At 38.0% G+C, this 21,826-nt stretch overlaps 2 protein-coding genes across 2 annotated transcripts; both read right to left on the reverse strand.

Moving 5' to 3' along the window:
• Positions 1 to 698: 698 nt before the first annotated feature.
• Positions 699 to 1,643, reverse strand: LOC123777020 (olfactory receptor-like protein DTMT). Its single transcript, XM_045773456.2, has one exon. It carries the CDS (start codon positions 1,641 to 1,643, stop codon positions 699 to 701), a length of 945 nt encoding a protein of 314 aa, XP_045629412.2.
• Positions 1,644 to 6,371: 4,728 nt separating this feature from the next.
• Positions 6,372 to 21,137, reverse strand: SPATA22 (spermatogenesis associated 22). Its single transcript, XM_045773590.2, has 9 exons — positions 21,054 to 21,137; positions 19,544 to 19,656; positions 17,684 to 17,812; positions 15,747 to 15,807; positions 15,519 to 15,614; positions 12,514 to 12,853; positions 10,093 to 10,222; positions 9,538 to 9,635; positions 6,372 to 6,564 (listed from the first exon to the last, which is right to left on the reverse strand). The coding sequence occupies exons 2-9, from the start codon at positions 19,584 to 19,586 to the stop codon at positions 6,373 to 6,375; spliced, it is 1,089 nt and encodes a 362-aa protein (XP_045629546.2). The 5' UTR covers positions 19,587 to 19,656; positions 21,054 to 21,137; the 3' UTR covers position 6,372.
• Positions 21,138 to 21,826: the final 689 nt, after the last annotated feature.

A 21,826-nucleotide genomic window follows, 5' to 3' on the forward strand; every position in this document is an offset into this window, starting at 1 on the left:
AACTAGGGATGTACTGTATGGTGACTAACATAATATAATAAAAAATAATATTAAAAAATATATAGATAGGTTAATAGATATAAAATCCACAAACAACATGTCGCATTAGTCTGTAAGTTCTTTTTTATTTTCCCCAAAAATGTTAGAAATCCTTTTATGTGTTTGTTTTTACAAATGTGTGTGAGATTTCCTGGGTTACATAACGAGGATAAAAACTGCTGAGTTACAGAGTGTGGCTTTTTTCAAGTTTCCTGAATATCAACAAAATGTTTTTCGTATTGGTTATAGAAATATGTACATTTTCAGCAGTATATTAAAATTCTTATAGCTCCTCAAAAAAAATATTGACCTGGGAGAGCAGGGTATTATTTGAAACAGAGTTTTGGTTAAAAAAAAATGGACACATGATATATTAGTTCTTAAACAACTGGAGACAGAAAGATCAATTAAAAGTTAAAAAATAAAGTTTCTTTAGAGTCTCCTGGGAATAACAAAGAGAAAGACCTTGTTGGCAGGTCACTGAGATCCCCCTTTCTGAGAGCAACTACATAACTCCATTTCTTTGATGTATTGAAGAATTATTTAGTATATCATTTTAACAGAAAATTTCATAGTGAAGAAAAAGCCTGAGTCAATATTCTTATTTAGTATCACTGTATCTACTTGATAAAATTATGTAAAAATCCCCAGCTTTACCATTATACAGGGAAAGGAATTTTCTTCTTGAAAAGAACTCTCCCCAGGGCTCCCTTCATGTCTCTGTTCCTCAGGCTGTAGATGCAGGGGTTCAGCATGGGGGTGACCACAGTGTACATCACAGCCATGACAGTCTCCTTAACAGTAGAATTATTCGTGGATGGGCACAAGTAGAGACCAATAACTGTCCCATAGAAGAGAGATACCACAGAGAGGTGGGAGCCACAGGTGGAGCAGGCTTTGCGGATGCCCCTGGCAGAAGGAACCTTGAGGATGGATGACACAATCTGTGCATAAGACATGATGATGAGCAGGAATGGGATGACAAGAACGAGCCCTCCCATGATAAATATCACCAACTCATTAACTTGAGTGTCAGAGCAGGCCAGCTTCAGCAGAGCAGACATATCACAGAAAAAGTGGGGGATTGTGTTATCTGCACAGAACCACAATCCGGCCATGAGCAGAGTGTGTAACATAGCATGGAACATGGTCAGCACCCAGGAAAGCACCACCAGGGAGAGACAAAGCTTGGGGCTCATGATGGTGGTGTAGTGCAGGGGGAAGCAGATGGCCACATAGCGGTCATAGGCCATAGCCACCAGGAGGAAGCTCTCCAGATCTGCAAAAAACAGGAAGAAATACATCTGGGTCAGGCAGCCAGCATAGGGGATGGATGAGTCTTGGCTCTGCATGGTTTGCAACAAGTTGGGAATGGTCACAGAAGAGAAGCAGATATCAGAGAAAGACAAATTGCTGAGAAACAAATACATGGGTGTGTGGAGGTGGGAGTCCAGGCAAATGAGGACGATGATGAGAAGGTTCCCCAGGACAGTGGTAACATACATGGCCAGGAACAGGGCATAGAACAGGTATCGCTGATCTGGATCAATGGGCAGGCCCATGAGGACAAATTCTGAGATGACAGTTTGATTCTTTCTTGTCATGCTCTGTGTCCAGTATCCTTAGGAGGAAATAATACTGTCCATTATAAACCCGAATAAAAATGAACATATATCTATGATACATGGTAAGTTGTTCTGCAATAATTGATTTCACCCTCATTATCCACAACATTCTGTAACCACAAATATAACAAATCACTAAATTCAATCACTTTCAGACTTTTTTCATTTCTCATTCATCACCATTTAACCATATTGACTTTCCCCTCCCTTCTGAAACACTCTCATCTCTTATCTTCTGTGTGATCATCTTGGTTCTCAGCCCTTCATTCTCAGTAACTGTGATTGGTGTCTTCCATAACAGCAGCTTATATATTGGTGTTCCTTAGGCTTTTTCCTAAATACTGCTCTCTTACAATGCTACCTATGCAGCCCTAAACAAATGGCCTATTCCAATGGCATAAATTACCATCTAAATCTCATTGATAAATCTCTATCACCTTCAGAAACTGTATCGTTAATTGCTTAGTGATTATCTCTTCATATAAAATCACAAGCATCTTCGGTTCAACAGATCACAAATAAAACTCATGATCTCACCCTGCCCCTCTCCCAATCTGCGCCTCCAAGTCTCTCACATCTCAGAAGAAATCCAGGCGCAAGTCATACACCTGAGAGGTTTCTTTAGTCCCCTCCTTTCCCTCAATATCTAATCTGTCAAAACATCCTAAAGACTCTGCCACATTAAACCTCTTTCTCATTCATCCACTCATTACCTCAACCATCACTATCCTGGCTGGGCTGACATCATGTCTTGTCTGTACTATTGCGACAGCCTCTTCTCTCTTCACTCATCTCCCTGCTTCCACACTTGAACACTCTCTCCTTCAATATCCTTCATTCACACTGTGGCATTCTAAGATGAACATTTGATCATCATTCTCCCTAAAGTCTTCACAGATTCTCATTGCTCTCAAGATAAAGGCAAAATTCCCTCCAAAGGAATTGCACAAAAGTTGCTTCAAGATCTGCCCCTTGCTGACTTCCACAGATTCACCTGGCCCCATAGTGACACTCACATTCACCTCTCCAGAAATGCTGGACTTGAAAGGCACAATTTCTTGCCTCCAACCTTTTCCACTTGCTGTCCCCCCACCTAGCATCTTCCCCCCTCTTCACCTGGTTTGCTCCTACTTACCCTTCAGCCATATTACATGTCACTTACTCAGCTACATCTCTCCTGTCCCCCCTCCCCAGACCAGGTGAGAACCTGCTACTATGTTTCCCCAGCATCCTGTACTTGTCCCTAAAGCATTAAATGCCCAGGGAACTGTTTACAGCCGTTCTCCCTACTGGGTTGTAAACATGCAGGAAAGGCCATGTCTGCCCTCATGACTGCAGAAGTGTCAGCACCTGGCACAGTGCCTGGATACAGCCAATGTTTCATAAATATTTATTGGCTGTGCTTCAGCCTGAGACATGCATTCTTTCAACTCTAGAGACGGCAAACTCCTACTAGAATATCTAATTCTACTAAATCATCTTAGAACAAAACCTTACTACTTTTCGACACTTTATTACAGAATTTCCTGACATAACCTCTAACTCATGGAAAAATTTGAACTTCAACTACACTACTCTTTAACCTAAACAGACAACCCAGTATACACCCACACCATCACTATTTCCTTGTGTTGTATCCACAGGATTCAGTGATATTGCTGTAAAAAAATATATCTGATGGGTCTCGATATTTAGTAATTTGGGGAGAAAAGGAAGAAATAAAGGTAATTTCTACACTTGAGCCCTTATATAGTATTATTTATGAATGCCATAATTTAAAAAAGACTAAATGTAACTGGTGAACACCAGTCAAAATATTTCTAGAATGTGGGGAAGTCTCGGGAGGCAGGGAGGGGAAGAAGAGGAAGGTTATCATACCTGAAGAACTATCCTGCAGAACATCAAACAACCTGGGAAAGCAAGACCCTTGGGTTGGAAGGACCCTTAAGGGACCAGCTCATTCACCCTCTGCCCAACTTACCCAGTGTGTCTGAGGGTGACTCCAGTACACTAACCTAAGGTCCTGTTTCCCTTTATTTCCTGAGATGTGTGAAGTGACAGCCTCTGTAGTCACCTGTGTCTGCAACATCCCTTCTCACATCTCCCATTCTATGCTTCCCTGGGCCCAAGAGGCCCTGGATCCCAGAGGAGTCTAGATCTTAAAGGAACTCATTAAAGACACAGAAATTACCCAGGACCCTTAGGACAAATGCTCTGAGTCCTGGAGCAGTGACTGATTATATCACTGATCACACCTGACTATACTTTGGGGGAAGTGGGGAAGGAGAGAAGTTCATATAGCGATGCTTAATCGCTGCCAGTTTAGGGAATATACAGTAGTCCTGTGGGGCTGGAGCCTACATTTTTGGGAAGTGAAGGAGGATGGTTGGAGAAGCCATAGAAAGGAACAGGGACCAGGCTGTGAATATCCTAAAATATCTTACAGTGTAAGAGGCTTTACTTTGTGGGCAAGAATAAGTCGTAAGTAGTCTTTGAACAAAGTGCCATGAAAGACACATATTTTGGAAAGATTCCAGGGTGGCATAATCTCTCACTACAACCCAGTTTCTCATAAACATACTCAAGGCGAGAGATAAACCTGCAGCTAACAGAGATTAGATCTCTGTGACCCAACCACATGCAGATGCATAGAAAGTCCTGGAATCAGAGAGAATTCTCCCAGATTATTTTCAATTCTTCTTCATGCAGAGATAGAAAAGAAACCTAGATTTTCATTTCATTGAGGTATGTTTAGCTTCTTACCTCTGCAGGAAACCTTAATAGCACCCTGCCACCACTCTCCACATGTGTCAGATTACCTCCTAGTTTCCAGCTATTTCTTACTCCGTATTGATCATAAAGCCATAGCTAATATTTATAACTCCTTCTTCCATATTTCCTCTATGTGTATCACTTCAGCTAGATGGCTTCTTTACATTCAACTTTCATTCCCTGGGAGTCACAATCCTCAGTGTTAATGTCTTTATTGGGTTGCTGTAGTTTTCCATTAACTTTTATTAAGTAGTCCTCCAAAGAACTTCCTGGTATCAGGCATGGTCTTTCCTCATTGTGTAGAGATATACAATTTTTCTATTGTTAAATTGGATTGTATTACCCCAGACAGTATGGTAACTCTTTTCTTTGCCTGTTGGTTCAGTAACACAAAAAACATAAAATGGCCAAGAGGCAGTCTCAGCTTCCCGTAGAATAGAACGATTACAGCAATCCTGATAGAAACATTCCTTAGGAGCCATACCGGAAACTTCTTGTGCACCACTTCAGATTCTCTCAGACATCTTCTTTTATTCCAGCGGCAGCTGCATTAACCAGTTCTGCAGACTTCAACCAGCTTCACAGAGATACAATCTAACTGTATTGCCTCAGCCCTGCTCCACCTGCTTATTACATTCTGTCATAGGGTTTTTCTGCTTCCATGGAGTAGAATATCATGGTAGCCAGTTTAATACTGATACATACACACCTGAAAATGTAAGGAAGTTCAGGACCCATGTGCCAACCCTTAAAAAAGCAAGTGGTGGGAGCTAAGGTGGATGGTTCTATGATGCATTTCACAAGCCTTATTCACATCAGTACTGGCCAACTTAGTAAGCCACCCCAGTTATTGGTTCTCCTGTCTTCACTATTTACACCCCTCTGTCTCTTCCTGTGAGAGAACAGTCCCAAATAAACTACTAGCAAATAAGATTCTGTCTGCATTTTGGGCACCCTAGATGACAGCAGAAAGTAAGATCTCTAAACTAGCAGCCTAAAATTGTTGGGGTAAGAAGCAAAAATTTTTTGAGTATATCATTTGGTCTAATAACAAAAGTCAGTCCTGCTACCACCTCTTAATTCCCAGACTCATAAATCATGGCTATGGAAGAAAGAGCACTATATATGGGTTCCTGGTTCAAAGTATATACCATATCTATAGGCGTGTACACCAATCTTTCTGGCTGTGATCTCCCAACTGGCATTACAACTGAATCTTTGGTATAAGGCAGTAACTGCAAAGCCAAAAAAGAACCTGCTATCATTTTCTGCACCCTCCTTTCATGAACCTTCCAAGGGATTCCTCCATCTTGACTGTTTTTGAAGCTGGAGACTATCGCTCTCCTCCACTTGTTTGTTTCATAGAGTGGTAAGAAATTGAGATCTTAAAACTGAGGGCAGGGAGAGGATGTAGAAAAGAAAGACCAGAGTGCAGATGCATTTTAGAAGCACAGATATAAGGAAACAGAGAATTAAATGCAAATTATATATAAATACATACATATATATATTACATATGCTCACTAAATATTTGAAATAATTAAATGAACTATAGACTAGCAGCTCCAGCATAATGCTTAATAACAGTACTGACAGTGGGCACCCTTGTCTTATTCCTGATTTTAGTGGGAATGTCTCTATATTTCCCCATTAAGCTTGATGTTGGCTTTTGGGCTGACTGAAATATATTATTATATCACATTAAAGAAGCATTTATTGCCATTATTTTGAGCATTGTTATTAGAAATGGTTGTTTAATTTTAGCAAATGTACCATTTTCATTAAAAAAAACTCTTTCCACATTTAAAAGGATTGAAATATTTTAATTCAACAAGTGAAATACAAAAGAACAGTAGCTATAACCATGGAGATGATCATTTAAACAATAATAGGAAAATGCTTTAAACTATACTACTTAAACTTCCCTTACCACTATTCAAATTTCATTCATTATATCAGTATAATACCTCATCTCAGTATCTACAATTTTAACAAATGCTTGGAAAGTTTTTTGTTCAGAAACAGATGCTGGTCTAACAGAAACACATTTGAAAATATTCTTTTTCTGGTCATAGTTTCCAACACACCTATGAACTCGGCCTCTGATCAGTCTTGGAAGTTCACGATCCTGTTTTTGAAAAAATAAATATCAAAGAAGTTATTTTTTACTTCATCTGAATTTCAGTTTTTTAAAACTAATTATATAACCAACTAAATATGAATAACCCCAAAAGCTGTAATTCCCTCACCTGATTTAGGGCCCCACTGCTTGTAAGACCATGAGAGCTAGGCATATATGGGTGCCCTGTCACAGAGGAAAAACTTTCACTTGGGTAGGGCTTTTTACAATTTGATGAGCTGTTGCTTCTTAAGACTGAATTACTCCCAGTGTAATAGCACATCAATTATTCACTTTATTAGACTGCTAGAGTTCCACTTCCAGTAGACAGCAGACAGGTAGTTCAGACCAACTCTCTAGCTAAGAACAACTAAAAGAGCTGGATGAAATATTTTTAAGTCTCCTTATAGACACTAGAGAGATACCAATGCAGTGAGGAAGTAGAGAGACTCCCATCTGGGAGAGGACAGGAGTCCAAAGTGGGGCTTGACATTTAGGGATGTTTCTTCTTGAGATTATCTGTCAAGAATAGTCAAGACACTTGAGAGTCTAAGAAACTGAGCAGAGCTTTTGACAGGCTCCTAGGACTGGGAGATAAAAAATGGAATCAGGGGGGTGCCTGGGTGGCACAGTCATTAAGCTTCTGCCTTCAGCTCAGGGCGTGATCCCGGCGTTCTGGGATCAAGCCCCACATCAGGCTTCTTTGATAGGAGGCTGCTTCTTCCTCTCCCACTCCCCCTGCTTGTGTTCCCTCTCTCGCTGGCTGTCTCTCTCTGTCAAAATAAATAAAATCTTTTAAAAAAAATGGAATCAGAGGTTCCCAAAGAAAGGAGATTCTGGTCACCACTCATACCCTCACCCCTGGCTTAGGGTTGGGACCCAAAAGGGCTATGCTTTTAATGGAACCAGTAAAATGGAAAAACACCAGCCAGCATCAAACCCTCTCAATCATTAATTAAAGGTAAGTATTCTGGAATTTTTCACCAAATGGTCATAAAAAGCACTAGCTATAAAAGGTAGTATTGATAATTGCTAAAAAGACTATATTAAAAAGAAGAATTTCTGCTCCCCAAAAGCCATCATTAAGACTGAAAAAGCAAACTATGGAGTATGAGAAAAAAATTGCAATACAAATAATGGATGAATAACTTGTACCCAAAATAGTCACGCAAAGAAAAACCTCTGATAAATCAGTAAGGACAATACAATAATTCAATAGAAAAAAAGAACAAGAGAGCTGAATAGACTTTACAGAAGAAGGTATCTAAGTGGCCAGGAAATATATAGTGTTCGACCTCATTAGTCATCAGGGAACTGTAGAAAAGTAAGATAACACTTAACACCCACATAGCTGAAATAAAAAAGACTGACAGTACTAAGTGTTGTTAAGAATGCAGAAAATCTATAACTTGTCTACACTGTGAGAGTGTAAATTAGCACAAACCTCTGGAAAATTCTTTAGTAAATAACTACTATATTGGAACATACACATGCACTATGATGCAGTGATTTTACTTCTAGGTATATGCTCAACAGAAATGTGTGCATATGCACGAGACATACAATAATATTCATAGAACATTATTCATAACAGCAAAAAATCTGGAAACATGGATGCCACCAACAAAATAGAAACTGTTTTAGCTTTTTGTACACGGAAATATAAATAAATGGACTATAGCTACATGAAACAACATAAATGAATCTTACAAACATTGTGTTGAGGGAAAGACATAAAAGACATACCATATATATAAGGTTCAAAAATAAACAGAATTAATTTGTGATATTAAAAGTCAGGATAGTAGTTGCTTTTAGGTAGGAGACAGGAGGTAGTGAATGAGAAGACACAGGATGCATAGGGTGACAGCAATGTCCCCTATCTTAGCCTTGGTAATGTTCACTTTGTGATATTTCATAGGTACTTCACAGAACTGTATGATTATGATTTGTACACTTTTAGGTATATGTTATACTTCAATAAAAGATTTTTAAACTTAACAGACTAGAAAAAATAAGCATTAACGATATTATAGAAATTAATAATATAATTACTATTTATTGATCATCTACTATGTGTCAGGAGATGTACATTCATATATTTTATTATCTTATCTCCAAAACAACCTTTCAATATAGGAATTAGTCTCCCCATTTTACAGATGAAAAAATTAAGGAAATTTAAGCAGCTTACTCAAGGTCATAAAGCTAGTAAATGGTGGAGTAAAATTGGAATCCAAGTCTGATTTCAGAATTTAGGACAATTTCACAATTAATACCAAACTCTTCTACAAAGTATGTAACTCTTACAAAGTCTCCAGCCTCCTTTGTCACCCACAGTCTTCTCTGTCACCAAGAGTCTTTCCTATATCCCGGCCCACTCCTTGCCTTCCTCCAACTTCAGAACCACTATCCTTCCATACTCTGGTGATTATAAACTACTTGCAGTTTCCTCTACAATCCATGTTCTCAGCTTCATGTCCTTCCATATGCTGCCTTCTCATCTAAGAATGCATTCCTTCCACCTCTCCCCTCCCCCAACACACTTTGGCTTCATTTATTACTCTTTAAATGTGTAAGATAAGATAGGTTACTACATTCTTCAAAAATCTTCCTCTGATCTGTCCCATCCCTCCTATCTACCTTTAGAGCACACTGTACACACTCTACCCTACCATTTATCATACCACAGTGTAACATTTATGTAACTCTTTCTGAGATTATAATAAACTCTTTGACAGAAAAAGCTGTTTAGCACTTATATTCCACTTTGTATCCCTTGTATCTAGCACAGCACCTGGCACATAGTAAGTTATCTGTATTAGCTGCACAAATGAACTTTAAAGTCAGAACTAAAATCAAACAAAATGTTGAAAGTACTACCAAATTGTTAACAGAATTTCTACTACAATGGAATTATAGCCTGCATTTGTATGTTTTGTTGGCATAGGCTTTACAAAGAATATTTAAACAAATACTCACTATTTCGTAAAATACACAAGGCAGAGTATTTTTCCCATCTCTCATAAGGAAAGTCTTTGAATAATATGGACCAGGTGTAACAGCTGAATCAAGAACAGCTAAGCAACATTAAAATGGGGAAAATCAGTGCTGGTAAAATGCAAATAAAGTTTAACAGTGGGAAGTAATATTTAAATAAATATTCCTACAACTAGCTCTTCAAGTTTTATTTATACAATAATAAAGACAACATCTTAAGAGGGAACAATATCTCTGAAACTGTTTTATACTACGGAAAACAAAATTTCTGGCCCTATCCAACTCAGGGGTTAAGTCAGAGCCCCTGTAACAATCTTTCCCGTTTTAACATTATGAATCAGAAGACTACTACCATAAATAACCAAATACATCTTAAGTCACACAAATCAATAACAAATCCAGGAAGTGAAGAAAATCCTAATAAACCATAATCTCCTTTTGCAAATTTTATTTTTAAGATCCCCTAGGTATTCCTATAGACATTCAAAACTATTGTCCAAACAGTATTACTGAGGTTTTCTGAAGTACTATACCTACCCAATATTTCAAAAAGAAGCACAGTTTTCTGTGCATGTTCATGCCAGTACTTCATGCTTTCAATAACTGCAGATATAATTCTTAAAGAATTATCTTTTTCCTTAAGCTTTAACTGATACAATGAGCCTTCCTTTTGAAAAATAAAAACATAGCATTACAAAAACATTTCATTTTTTTCATCATACTCTTTCACTTTCCATGTAAAGATTTTAGGTTCTTATGTATAAAATGTATAAAATATATTAAAAATATTGAAAATTTTAGTATAGTTATTCCCCTAAATTAAAGACCTCATTAGCACTTTACAGGAGAAGAAACTAGGATGTAATTGGAGACAATTAACCAAGAAGAGAATTATTTGTATGAACATTCACTCATTCACTGAATATTTTTAAAGCATCGTGTGCCAATCCTCTGATAAACACAGGTGAGTAAAACACAGTTCCTTTCCCTAATGTGTTCACACTCTAAGAGGGGAGCCAGACACATTCACTCAATCATTCCAAAAGTACTTACTGGCATTTACTAGGTGCCAAATACAGCTAATGAGGAAACAACACTGAACAAAACAGACAAGCTATCTCACAGATTTTGCCCTCTAATGGAGGATTCAGAAAATAAACAAATAAATACATAAAGGAATGTCAGGAATTGATACATCCTATGAATAAAAAAAAAACAGGGTAAAAGGATAAAGAGAAACAGGAATTATTATTTTTAATTTTTTTATTATTATATTGTATTAGTCACCATACAGTACATCCCTAGTTTTTGATGTAAAGTTCCATGATTCATTACTTGCGAACCTCCAAACAAGCTCTCAAGGAATTATTATTTTAAATAGGTTGTTAAGTGAGGATTGAGGGAATAGCAAAGTATAAAGGCCCTAAGATGAGAATGTGTTTCGCATTTTTAAAGATCAACTAGGAATACAGTATGTTAAGGTAATAATTTTGGGGGGAGGGAAGAAGGCACTTTCCCTTGTAAGGGTGGGGGCACATCAAAGAACACTTGATGGGACTTTTTTTTTCCTAACTGCAATTACCTTCCCTCCTCCTCCCCTTCCTAACCAAGATACGAATGCCTCCCATTGAGAGCTACTGCCATAATGAACAACTGTTACTAAGGTAACTATATCATATCACTCTTTTGTACAAGGAAACATAAGGCTGAAAGCCTTATATAGCATATGTAGCACACGCTACATTAGTCAGATTTCTAGCCCCCCCAAAAAAAATTTACCCCAAACGGCTTGTTGAAAAGACTTCTTACATGTGTATGGGCAGAACAAACACAGGGTACGTAAGCCCTCAAGGACTAACAACAATAAGAGACTTCTGTCGTTACTAAGCTGAAAGGACAAGGGGAAGAAATAAAATTACCACACCTGTGAAAGCTGGACTCGTGGAAGAGCTGTATCATTTAGGGACAGCTACTGCCTACAACACAACATTTAAACAGGGAGAAAACTGGAAAACCCTGCCTCTCTCTCCACCCTCTGATTTCCTGCCAGTGACTTCCAGTGGCTGACCCCTAACAAGAGCTAGCCTAGGGACCTCAGGAAGCTGCGCTATGCAGGACAACTCAGCCTTCCAGAGCACAGAGAAGAGTGGAGAGTAAAGAATCTATTGGGCCAGGGAACAAGGGAAGGAAAGTAGTGAACAACCAGAACACAAAATATATAAAAGATATTCACAAAGAGCAATTAGAGCAAGGAGTGGTGAGAGGAGGAAGTAAGGCTGATGTACAGGTATAAGGAAAAATATAAACCAAAGCAGAGTCCTATTAGAGTCTATATCATGTTCAGAGAATTGTGAAGGGTCTGAAATGGCCAGTATATAAGAGAATTTGTAGATTATAGAATGTGAAGTTGGAAAGGTAAAATAAACTCTGGCCTGAAGTCCAAATCTAACCTATTGTCTGCTTTCGTAAACCTTTATTGGAGCACAGCCAAGCCTGTTCATTTATGTATTGTCTATGGCTGCTTTTAAGCTACAATGGTAGAGTTGAGTGGTATACCTAAGAGAAACAATATGACCTATAAAGTAAAAAAAATATTTACTATCTGGCCATTTACAAAAAGAGTTTGCTGACCCCTGTTACAAAAAACTTAGACTGACACATGAAGAAATGGCAGAATTTCTGTTAAGTAATGGATAAACTCTCATCATCTCAATAATCAGTCAGCAGTGAAATTCAGGACCCAGTAGGACACTCTAAGGCAACTATGAGAAGGAGCAGCCATTCAATCTCTAAGGAAGTATTTTGGAAACAAACATTCAGCTACGCCAATGGGATTAGATATTTGTGTTAAACATGTAATGCATGCCATGAGATTGATTTTAAATGCTCTTATCTTTGTAATCTAAATATTTATCTATCTCATTTTTAAATGCAAATGATCCATATTAAAAAGTTTACCTTGAGAGTGTTTTCTGGAATATCATCCAACATTTTCTTCTTAAATTGATTTTGTTGAAAATTAGGCTTAAACGCCTGTAACGCACTGTTTTTGTCTAGACCTCTCATTGTGGAGCCAGGTATTTTTGACGAATGTGTTTGTCTAAGTACTTCGGCTTCTCTTTGGTGAGATGAATTAGGCGGTTCTGATATTCTTAATGGTTTCCCTTGTTGAACTCCCCAACTCCTTGGACAAGAATTTATTCCATCATTTGCCACCAGGTTTGTTCTTTTGCACTGAGGCCTAACATCATTTCCAGCCCAAGTTTTCCAGCTGGTATTTTTGTTGCCATCCTTGTAGCTGTAATAGGTTTTTTTTTTTTTAATTAATATTAGTTTTTGTTTCTATATACTTTTTCTTTTAAAAAATTAATAGTGAAAAATTGTGATTTATAAAGTACTTTGTACTACTGACTAGTTGGAAATTCCAAATACATTATCACAACAACCCTACAATACATTATACCTCTCTTTTTAGGTGACGAAACTGAGGGAGGAAGTAACTTGCCTGAAGTTAGACAGCATGTTACTGTCTATCTGGAACCCAGAGGATCCTAGCCTCCCAACTCAGAGTCCAGTGCTATAAGGTATATTTTTAAACTATATAAGCTTTCATATGACAGTGGTTGTCTCTGAGTGGTAAGATTCTGAGGACATTTGCCTGCTTCTTTATACATTTATTTTTAAATTTTCTACAAAGTAAAATTTTAACAAGTTAAACTATGGCTTATCGGTGATTTTAAATCACAACAAGAAGAAATACAGGCAGTGTAGATAACTATTTGTTTAGAAATTTTATACTTTTACTACATAGCTTAAAAGCCCAATTTATGAATCTGTTGCAACATTTTAGTAGCTACATTAATCTAAATGAATTATATTAGCTGATGAGAACACGATGTTAATGAGGTCAAAATCAAAAGTATAATTTCTAAGCAGACCAGTTAAGAGTTCCACAGGGAAAAACTAGTTCAGGTCACAAATTCTTATTTCTGAATAATTCTCCTGAAAATATCACCAGTATTAGCAGGGGGCAAATAATACAACTCATCCCTTGTTAGAGAAAATAATCCAAAGAAAGGTCCAGATTCCCTAGTGACCAGGCACAAGTCCAGACTGTACGGGGCCTGAAGCTTGTATACTGTGGGCAGCTTTCTTAAGTAAATAAGGTACAAAATTAGGTATGCAAATAATGAGGAAAGAAATCATGAACAATTTCAAACTTTTAAAAGGTGATAAATATCACAAACATCACAATATCCAGGAAAAAAATATTTCTAGTATTTTTATTAATTAACTGCCTATAAAATTTTTCCTACATTGATCACCTTTTCATATGATAGCAATTTTATTTTCAATAGAGAGAAGAGAAACCAAATTTTGCCTTTCCTCTCTCATGGCTATAGAAATTACGTTTATTATTCAGTTTAGAAAAATTTCTTTCCGCTTCACAACTCCTTATTGATACACAGCACATTGGCAACTTCCTCCCACATTTTTGTCTAGGAAAAGTCCTGGAAGAACCAGTCCTTTGACCTTCCCGGGTGAACCCACACAAAGATGCTGCTTCAGCAGCCAATCCAGCTCAGTCAGGTCCTCAACATCCCAACCAGACCATGAAAGGCACTTAAGTTGTAGTGGCTTCTGAGAAGGGAAGAGTAATGTCTGCTTTGGAGCCTTCTCCTTGGATCTAGGTGTCCAATGGGATCTCAAGAACAAGCTCTTACTGGGGCTACATGGATGTGAAGGTAAAGCAGAGATTCTAAACTTAAGCAGAGAACCAGCTAAAAGAGCTTCAGCAGATTACCAGCTGCCTACTTGGGTTTTCAAATGTTTTTTGCCCCTGGATTTTCTGTTGTTACATTCCAACTGTCTGACAGATTATCTATGATTTCAAATAGGAATATCTAATACTGACTGCCTGTCCAGAATACAGTGTTACCTAATTCTCTAATGCCAGTCAGAATGGATTTTCTTATAGCACCTGCAGCTGAAACTGTCCCTCCAAGGACCATCTCAAACCACTGAATGGCCTAGGTAATAAGCCCTGGGTTACAGAAAATAACTAACTGGTTCTGAGGAAACTAGCATGATCAAAACTAATTTTATTTATTTTATATCTACTTTATTAAAAGCTTTTCCCCTTTAAAAATATGGTATCTCTAATAAAAGTGAAGGTAATATTAACTTTAAAGGATTGTTGTAAGGATGACTAAAAAACATATCAAAGCACTAAACAAGATTGATACATGGTATACGTTCGATGTTGTTTTTCTAATACTTTGTTCCCAAAATTATTTCCTTCAGTAGTTACTATTGACTCAAGAATACCAAATCCAACCCAACAAATAATCCATGTCCTTTTCCTATCTATTTATTTTTTCATAATATTTAGGAATTAAACTTAGATTCTTATGGCAATGATCCAGAAGCATCCTCACCACCTTCCTTCATGGTCATCTTCATTTCTTGAGCACCTACCACTGCTTGTGCATATGCATTTTGGTCATCATCTTTCTTTCTTACTCTCTTCTGTTTACCATGGAGCTGACTGTCTTACTAGGGTGAGACTGACCATTCTATTTGGTTGTCAATTCCTAAATATATCCAACACTAAAATACAGTTATTCCTGACTCTTCACATACTGTCAATTAGTAATGATTAGTAATGATCCATAGCATGGTGATAAATATTGGCAGAAATTTCATTTTAACATGAAGAATTCTTTGGAAACATATGCACTGACAAATTTGCCTATTTTTAAAGTTTTATATAGCATTTTTAAACTTCTTTTATAAAACACAGTTAATACTGCCATGGTTACTTACTATTAAGTATAAAAATTTCCTAAATGTAATTTTGCCTGAGAAAGGAAGAAGAGATGAAGGAGAAAGGAATGGAGGAGAAAAAAAAGAGGGGAAAGAGAAGAAGGAATGGAAGAAAGAAAAATCTTAAGTAAACTCACCTCCAATGACTCTTGCTTCTTTCAGTATTTGATTGAATAGACTTAGACATGGAATCTTGACTTCTCAGAGGATGAGAAACTGAATGTGGTATTTGCCTTTCAAGGAAACACGTCTTATTAAATATTAATAGCTTGTTTCCAAACTGAGAAATGTAAAATATACAATGAAGTATAACATCAGTCAGTAACAGACACCATACAGTCACTGGTATGTATTTTTCCACCTACCCTGTGTTCATTGTTTTCATTAAAGGAGGCAACTCTGGATTCACAGCTTCCCAGGCCCAATCTCAAAAGATACAAGTAGCATAGACAAAAGTAAGATAGGTAGCATTTTAAAAAAAATAATCATTTCATACTATTTAGTTGGTGGGTAACTAAAAGCCTGAAGAAGAAAAGGACTTGAGATGCGGATATGTTCTTCAACAACACTTTGTTGTGGAATTTGTCACCGCCTGCCCCATTAATTTTTATAGATGTCTTTCTTTCCCGTTGTATTTTAAACAAAGGTAAGAGTTTAATCTGTATCTTTTCCATGATCAATTCTAGTGTGGTACACCTTCTACTTTGTAGCATGAATTCAGTGTAACCAATGTTTCTTAATTTTTTTTGATCCCAACCTACAGCAAAAAGTACATCCCAGCCCAGAACATAGGCACATACACACATGCATGCTGTGCATGAGAGAGAGAGAGACAAAAGAGAGAGAACATAACAAAACTGTGACATCAACTTGTATCCTTACATCTGTGATGCACCCTGACATTTTCTATTCTACTCTATTCTCTTCTATTTCCTTCTTTAAAGATTATTTCCCAACCAGACTAATGGATCAAGACAAAAATTTGAAGAACACTGATCTAGCCCTACGTCTCACCCAATGTAGGAATCTTACTACATCTCTGACAGGTAGTAATCATGCTCAGAGCTTGGACAGTTCAGTACTTCAGGTGGATGAACATTTCCCTATGGAGTAGCTCCAACCGTTGTTATTTTTCAAGGCCAACATTCATGCTATTTAAAAAAAAATATTTTAAACGTCAGAGAATTTTTCTAGATGGCAGAGGAAGACCAGATAAATGCCCATTTATGTACATCTGTGTGAACTTTTATCTTTCATTGATAAAAATGAAAATGATATAAATTCCTACTTTGAATTCCTCAAATGTGGAAGAAAAGAAAATAATTATAGATTTATAAGCAGACTAAGGCCTATGATTACATGCTGGATGAAATTAACAAATACATATGGGGGGAGAGAAATTTTAAAATTCTAGTTGCAAAAGATCCTATTAAAGATTTTCAAAGTAGCCTCAAAAATATATAAATGTATATAACCAGCATATACCAAGTATATTTCAGAATGCCTGCTTGTCCGTGCCTTCTTCTGAAGAGAAATAAAAAGTCAGCAAACATTAAGACCTCTCAGCACCCACCACCAAAGCTAATTGTTGCAGAGATGAGAGGCCTAATCATAAAGCTAAACCAGAATTTTAGTGACCTTACTTAAAAAGATGCACTGAACCAAAGGCCATCTTTAGAATTTAATCAACAGATACAGAAGACAGTCAACAGTGGACTCTGAGAACTAACACTAAAAGGCTATGTGAACTTCCAGCAAGGACAGTTTAGGTCATGGGCTAGATGCAGCTATAAGGAAGCCGACTAGATGAGAGAAATACAGCAACAAGTGAAGAGAGGCAAAAACGCTATCAGAAGAGAAAAAAGCCACGCAGTAGAAATTGTAGGCTTCTACCCTTCCTCAGGTCTAAATTTTCTCCCATTTATCCTGTGTTCATGTGTACACATATCCCAATTCCTGAGGCAATTTGAGTTTCTCCATTCTTTATCACCACATGCCTAAGTCACAATATCCATATATCTTGAAAAAGAAAAAACAAATCTTTACAATGTGGGTTACAACTTCATTAGAATAAAGGCTCCAGATCTAAGATACTCCATTTAAATGCTAAGCCACCCTTGTAGACAAGGAAACTCAAACTACTGTACTGGAATGTTCAGAAAGAGCCAAGTAATCCCTATATTTGGATAGGAGAAAGGAGAAAAAAAATAAACTTTCTATTTCCATTATAATAAAATAAAAACGGTGATTTTTCTATAATCCTAATTCTTATTTTCTGAAAATTTTCCCCTTATTTTCTTACCTGGTGGTAGAGGAGGGAAATCATAACTGTCAGAAGCAGTACTGATACTTGGATCATTTGTAAGTGGATTGGATGTTAATGGCTGTCTATTCCTCTTTTTCTGATTGAACAATGGTACAGGCAAACAGCCTAAATTGAATGCACCAATAAATTAGTACATAATAGGCAAATAGATAGAGTTATGGAATAACTGTGTATAATAACAATTTTAATTTGTCTACTTCTACATGTTAATTTTATATTTATCACACAATATTTCTGTATCTTTGGATTGATTTTTACATTCTTTTTAAGGTCCCAAATAACCTCATTTGTCTCTATAAAAACTACATTAACACTGATTTAATTCCTCTTGTTTGGAAGTAATTCCCATCTCCTTCCTCACCCCCCAACCCCTTCCAAATCCACTTTTTGTTTTCCTTATTTCCTTTCTGTGCTTGCTTATTACCCTGTCAACTGGAGGGGACCCTTCAAGTACAACAGAAGTGAGGGAGAACCACACTTTGACCCATACTTTCCAAAACCCTAACCACTCTTTGGACTATGACAGCACACCCTTTAGGGCCATGGTTCTCCAACTTTAGTTTGACTAAGATTTATGTGGAATTGTGTTTAACATGCCAGTTCCTAGATCCCACTCTCATAGATTTTATTTCAACAGCTTTAGTTTGGAATCTAAAACTCTGCAATTTTAACATGCACTCCAGGTGTCTATAATACATATTTTCTGTGGATCATTTTGAGAATGCTTAAAATGATAATATTCAATCCACATGAGGATAAATATTACCTCCAAGCCCTCAAGATGGGAGGACTGGGATCTCAAGGCAAGCCAAAAGTCAGAATTTATAAATACTAAAACTAGAAGGGATCTCAGACACAAAAGGGGTCCCAAAAGCTTGCACAGTGCCTAGACAGGACTCAAGCTTCATAAATCTCAGTTCAGGTATCTTGCCGCTAGATCATACTCTAGCTGGTCCGTTAACACTTGTACTGTGGTAAAAACATAGATTCTGGGATAACTGTCTGATAAAAGGCTGGGAAAATTATGTGAGCTCTGAAATCAGACTGCCTGGGTTTGAATCACAACTTCAAAGTATAAATTTGGGCAATTTCCTTAACTCATTGTGCTATTATGACATACACAGAGAAGCTGGATAATACAGTGATTAAAAGCATGAACACTAGAGCCAGATTCCTAGGTTCAAATGCTGGCTCTGCCACGTCATAAGTTACGTATTTAAACTCTTTGTGCCTTAGTTTCTCATCTGGAAAACAGGAATGATAATAATAATGCCTATCCCAGAGAGCTGGTGTAAGGATTAAATAAATTAATACATATAATTAAATGGGTAGAATACAGCACAGCCACCATAAATAGCTATGACTGTCTTCACTGTGCATTATCACCATTCCCCTGGTTCTCTTCATTCTTACTCACTGTCCTTTTACTAACTAATAAATTGGGAAAGCAGGAAGTTGTTAGGGAGACAGAAGTGCTTCTGGAAATATTTTAAATAAGTAAGTCACAAACACAAATAGAAATAAATCTATTTCTTTGTTTTCAGCTTAAAAGTGAAAAACAACTCAAGCACATAGGGTTTGTAGAAAGAATACTAGGGTAAATCGAGGAATATTTCAATTTACTCCCACCTCTGCCACTAAATTTTTTAACTAAATTATTTTATTTCCTTGGACCTAAAAAGTAGGGAGGCTAGATTATATGTTCAATCTTTTTAAAAAGTTCCTTCCAAAATGTTCCGTCTATAAGCTACACAAGGTTTACATGGTATATAAAAATATACAAAATTTAAAATAAAAATTTTATAAATAAAATTGAACAATAAAATTGTTTGATACCTGCTGTACTTCGAGTTGAATTTTCATTCAGGTTTCTCTTCATTTCCTTCAATATCAAAGCCTGTAACTTTTCTTTAGCACTCCAAATTTACAAATGACGTTGATGACTAAATCTTCAAAGAAAGAAATTTTCAACTCAAATTGAATCAACAAAAAAATCAAATTCTCAGCCTAGTAATTACTGAAGCTATGATTTAACACTATGGTTTCACACCTGATAAGGGAATCACTTTACAGAATCTTTTGCTTCCCGAATAAGAATTTATAACAATCTAATTTTTCCAGCTCTGTTTGAAATTGGTTAGGACTAAGGTGGCCATAACCTTGCTTCCTTAACATACATAGACTTTCACACACTCTACATAATGTGTTCCAGGACCAAGGACCCCCAATAACAACAGTTCTGAACCGTAGAGGGAAATGGACTACAACACTGGCAAACTGGTGTGCTTACAAGGCCACAGAGGAAGCATAAACAATCGAACCAACCACGTGAGAACATGCTCTAGCTCAGTTTAAAACACTCTGCAGATCACTTGCTTTGGCCATTAATTTGAGATTCCTGTATTATATAATACCACAGACTAAGGCCTCAATCTCCAGAATAATTGTAACGGTAAGTTTCTATTCGGTGTCTATATAACTCCAAGAAGCGAAACAAGTTTTTTCTTCTACAACAAAATATGTTGTAATTTTTTCCATGTTTAGCCTCCTAATATACTTCAACCCCAATTTAATTCAACCAACACTTGCCTATTACATGACAAGGCAAAACACAAACCTAAATAAGGTAATTTCTGCTCCTAAATCCACTATCCAATGAGGAAAATAGACATGAACACAACTATATAACAATGTAAATCATACTGCGGTAAACATTAATGTCCAAATATCACTTATAGAAATAAAAGGAAACGTAAGGGCAAGGACTGTTTCTGCTTTGTTTCCACATCTTGGGCTTGAAGCCGGTTACAGCAGGCCCTTTAGAAAATATTCTTGATGTCATTCTACGAAGCAAAGCAGAGGTTATGCGACTTTCTCTCAACACAGAAATACCAAGGCAACTCACACCTTGCCCCTAGCGAGGGGCTTACAAGGGCTATTACGTTTCTGAGCGTCACGCAAACAAAATCAACGAAAGTACGCTAGCCTCCCGCGACCATGGAGTCAGGGACACGGAGTTGCCCAACCCCGGCTTCTAACTAGACCCCGATGGCAGTAATGTGGTTGGCAGCTTCGATGTGCAAAAAGTTTGTTCAATGCAGACACACACACACACACACACACACACACACACACACACACACACACACAACCCCGCCCCCCCAAAGACCACTGCCTCAAATGGAGGCCAGGAGGGCCTATCATGGCTCCTCCTGGGCGGTCCAGTCAGGGATAAGTTCTCTTCCAACGACCTCTACTGATCCAGGGACTGGGGCAGTTCGGTAACTAGGGACAATACAGTCTTTCCCTTCTTGGCCCTCCAGCCAACACGACACACAACTTCAACCTTCAGGTTCCTGCTCCTCCAATAACCGCCGCCTGTCGCCCTGTCGCCGACACACTCCAGTCAGCTACTGCCGACTTCCCGGCCTCCGAAAAAGCGCGAGAAGTCGAGCTTTGCGCAGGCGCGCCACCACACGTGCGTCCAACTGCGCAGGCGCAGGCACCGCTTGCAGTGGGCTTAGTCGCGCAGTGGCGTCGTCCGGTTCGTGGACGATGAGAAAGACACATGCCCCCTCTCTCAGGAAGGAGAACGTTAGCACACCTACCCTCCCGTTCACAGCTGTGAGGTACGCGGCACAGGAATGGGTCTAGGGACAAACCTGTTTCTGTTCACTGCTGAGGTGCACCCGGGACTGGTCGCCCAATACCCCCCTCCCCCCATCCAACACACCCGTGTTTTTTAGGTTCTAGACATCAGTTTGTAAGATGCTGGGAGTTCACCTAGAATAGAATAACTGAAAGGCCACAGGCCTCAAAACCAGGTCATAGGGTTTGCTTCACCTTGCTGGGTCAGGGCTGGGAATTAAAGTCGCTTGGCGGCCAGGGGGAGAGCTGAGGCCGGGTTAAGAAGAGGGCCCTGCAAATCCGAGACCTGTCTGTAAGGCTGGGCCTGTGCTGTGCGAGCTCGGTGGAGAGAACAACCACTTGAGACCGGGGAGAGGAAACCGAATGGTGCAGTGACAGTGGCTCTGGCCTTCAGGCCATAGACGGTCACTTCCTGGCTCCCTGGTCTTGGGCAAGTTATTTACATCCTCTATTTTTTTTAATATTTTTTTA

This window comes from Ursus americanus, chromosome 23 (assembly GCF_024610735.1).
Source record: "Ursus americanus isolate L20-20 chromosome 23, mUrsAme1.1.p, whole genome shotgun sequence".
NCBI classification, from domain to species: domain Eukaryota; kingdom Metazoa; phylum Chordata; class Mammalia; order Carnivora; family Ursidae; genus Ursus; species Ursus americanus.

What these genes read in the sequence shown, in the direction of transcription:
- LOC123777020 (XM_045773456.2), bottom strand. Translation starts at nt 1,643, where the DNA reads ATGACAAGAAAGAATCAAACTGTCATCTCAGAATTTGTCCTCATGGGC.
- SPATA22 (XM_045773590.2), bottom strand. Translation starts at nt 19,586, where the DNA reads ATGAAGAGAAACCTGAATGAAAATTCAACTCGAAGTACAGCAG. An exon ending in ATGAAAACAATGAACACAGG is followed by an intron (nt 15,615 to 15,746) that starts GTAGGTGGAAAA and finishes TTTCCTTGAAAG; the next exon opens with GCAAATACCACATTCAGTTT. An exon ending in CTTGTGTATTTTACGAAATA is followed by an intron (nt 6,565 to 9,537) that starts GTGAGTATTTGT and finishes TTTCAAAAACAG; the next exon opens with GATCGTGAACTTCCAAGACT.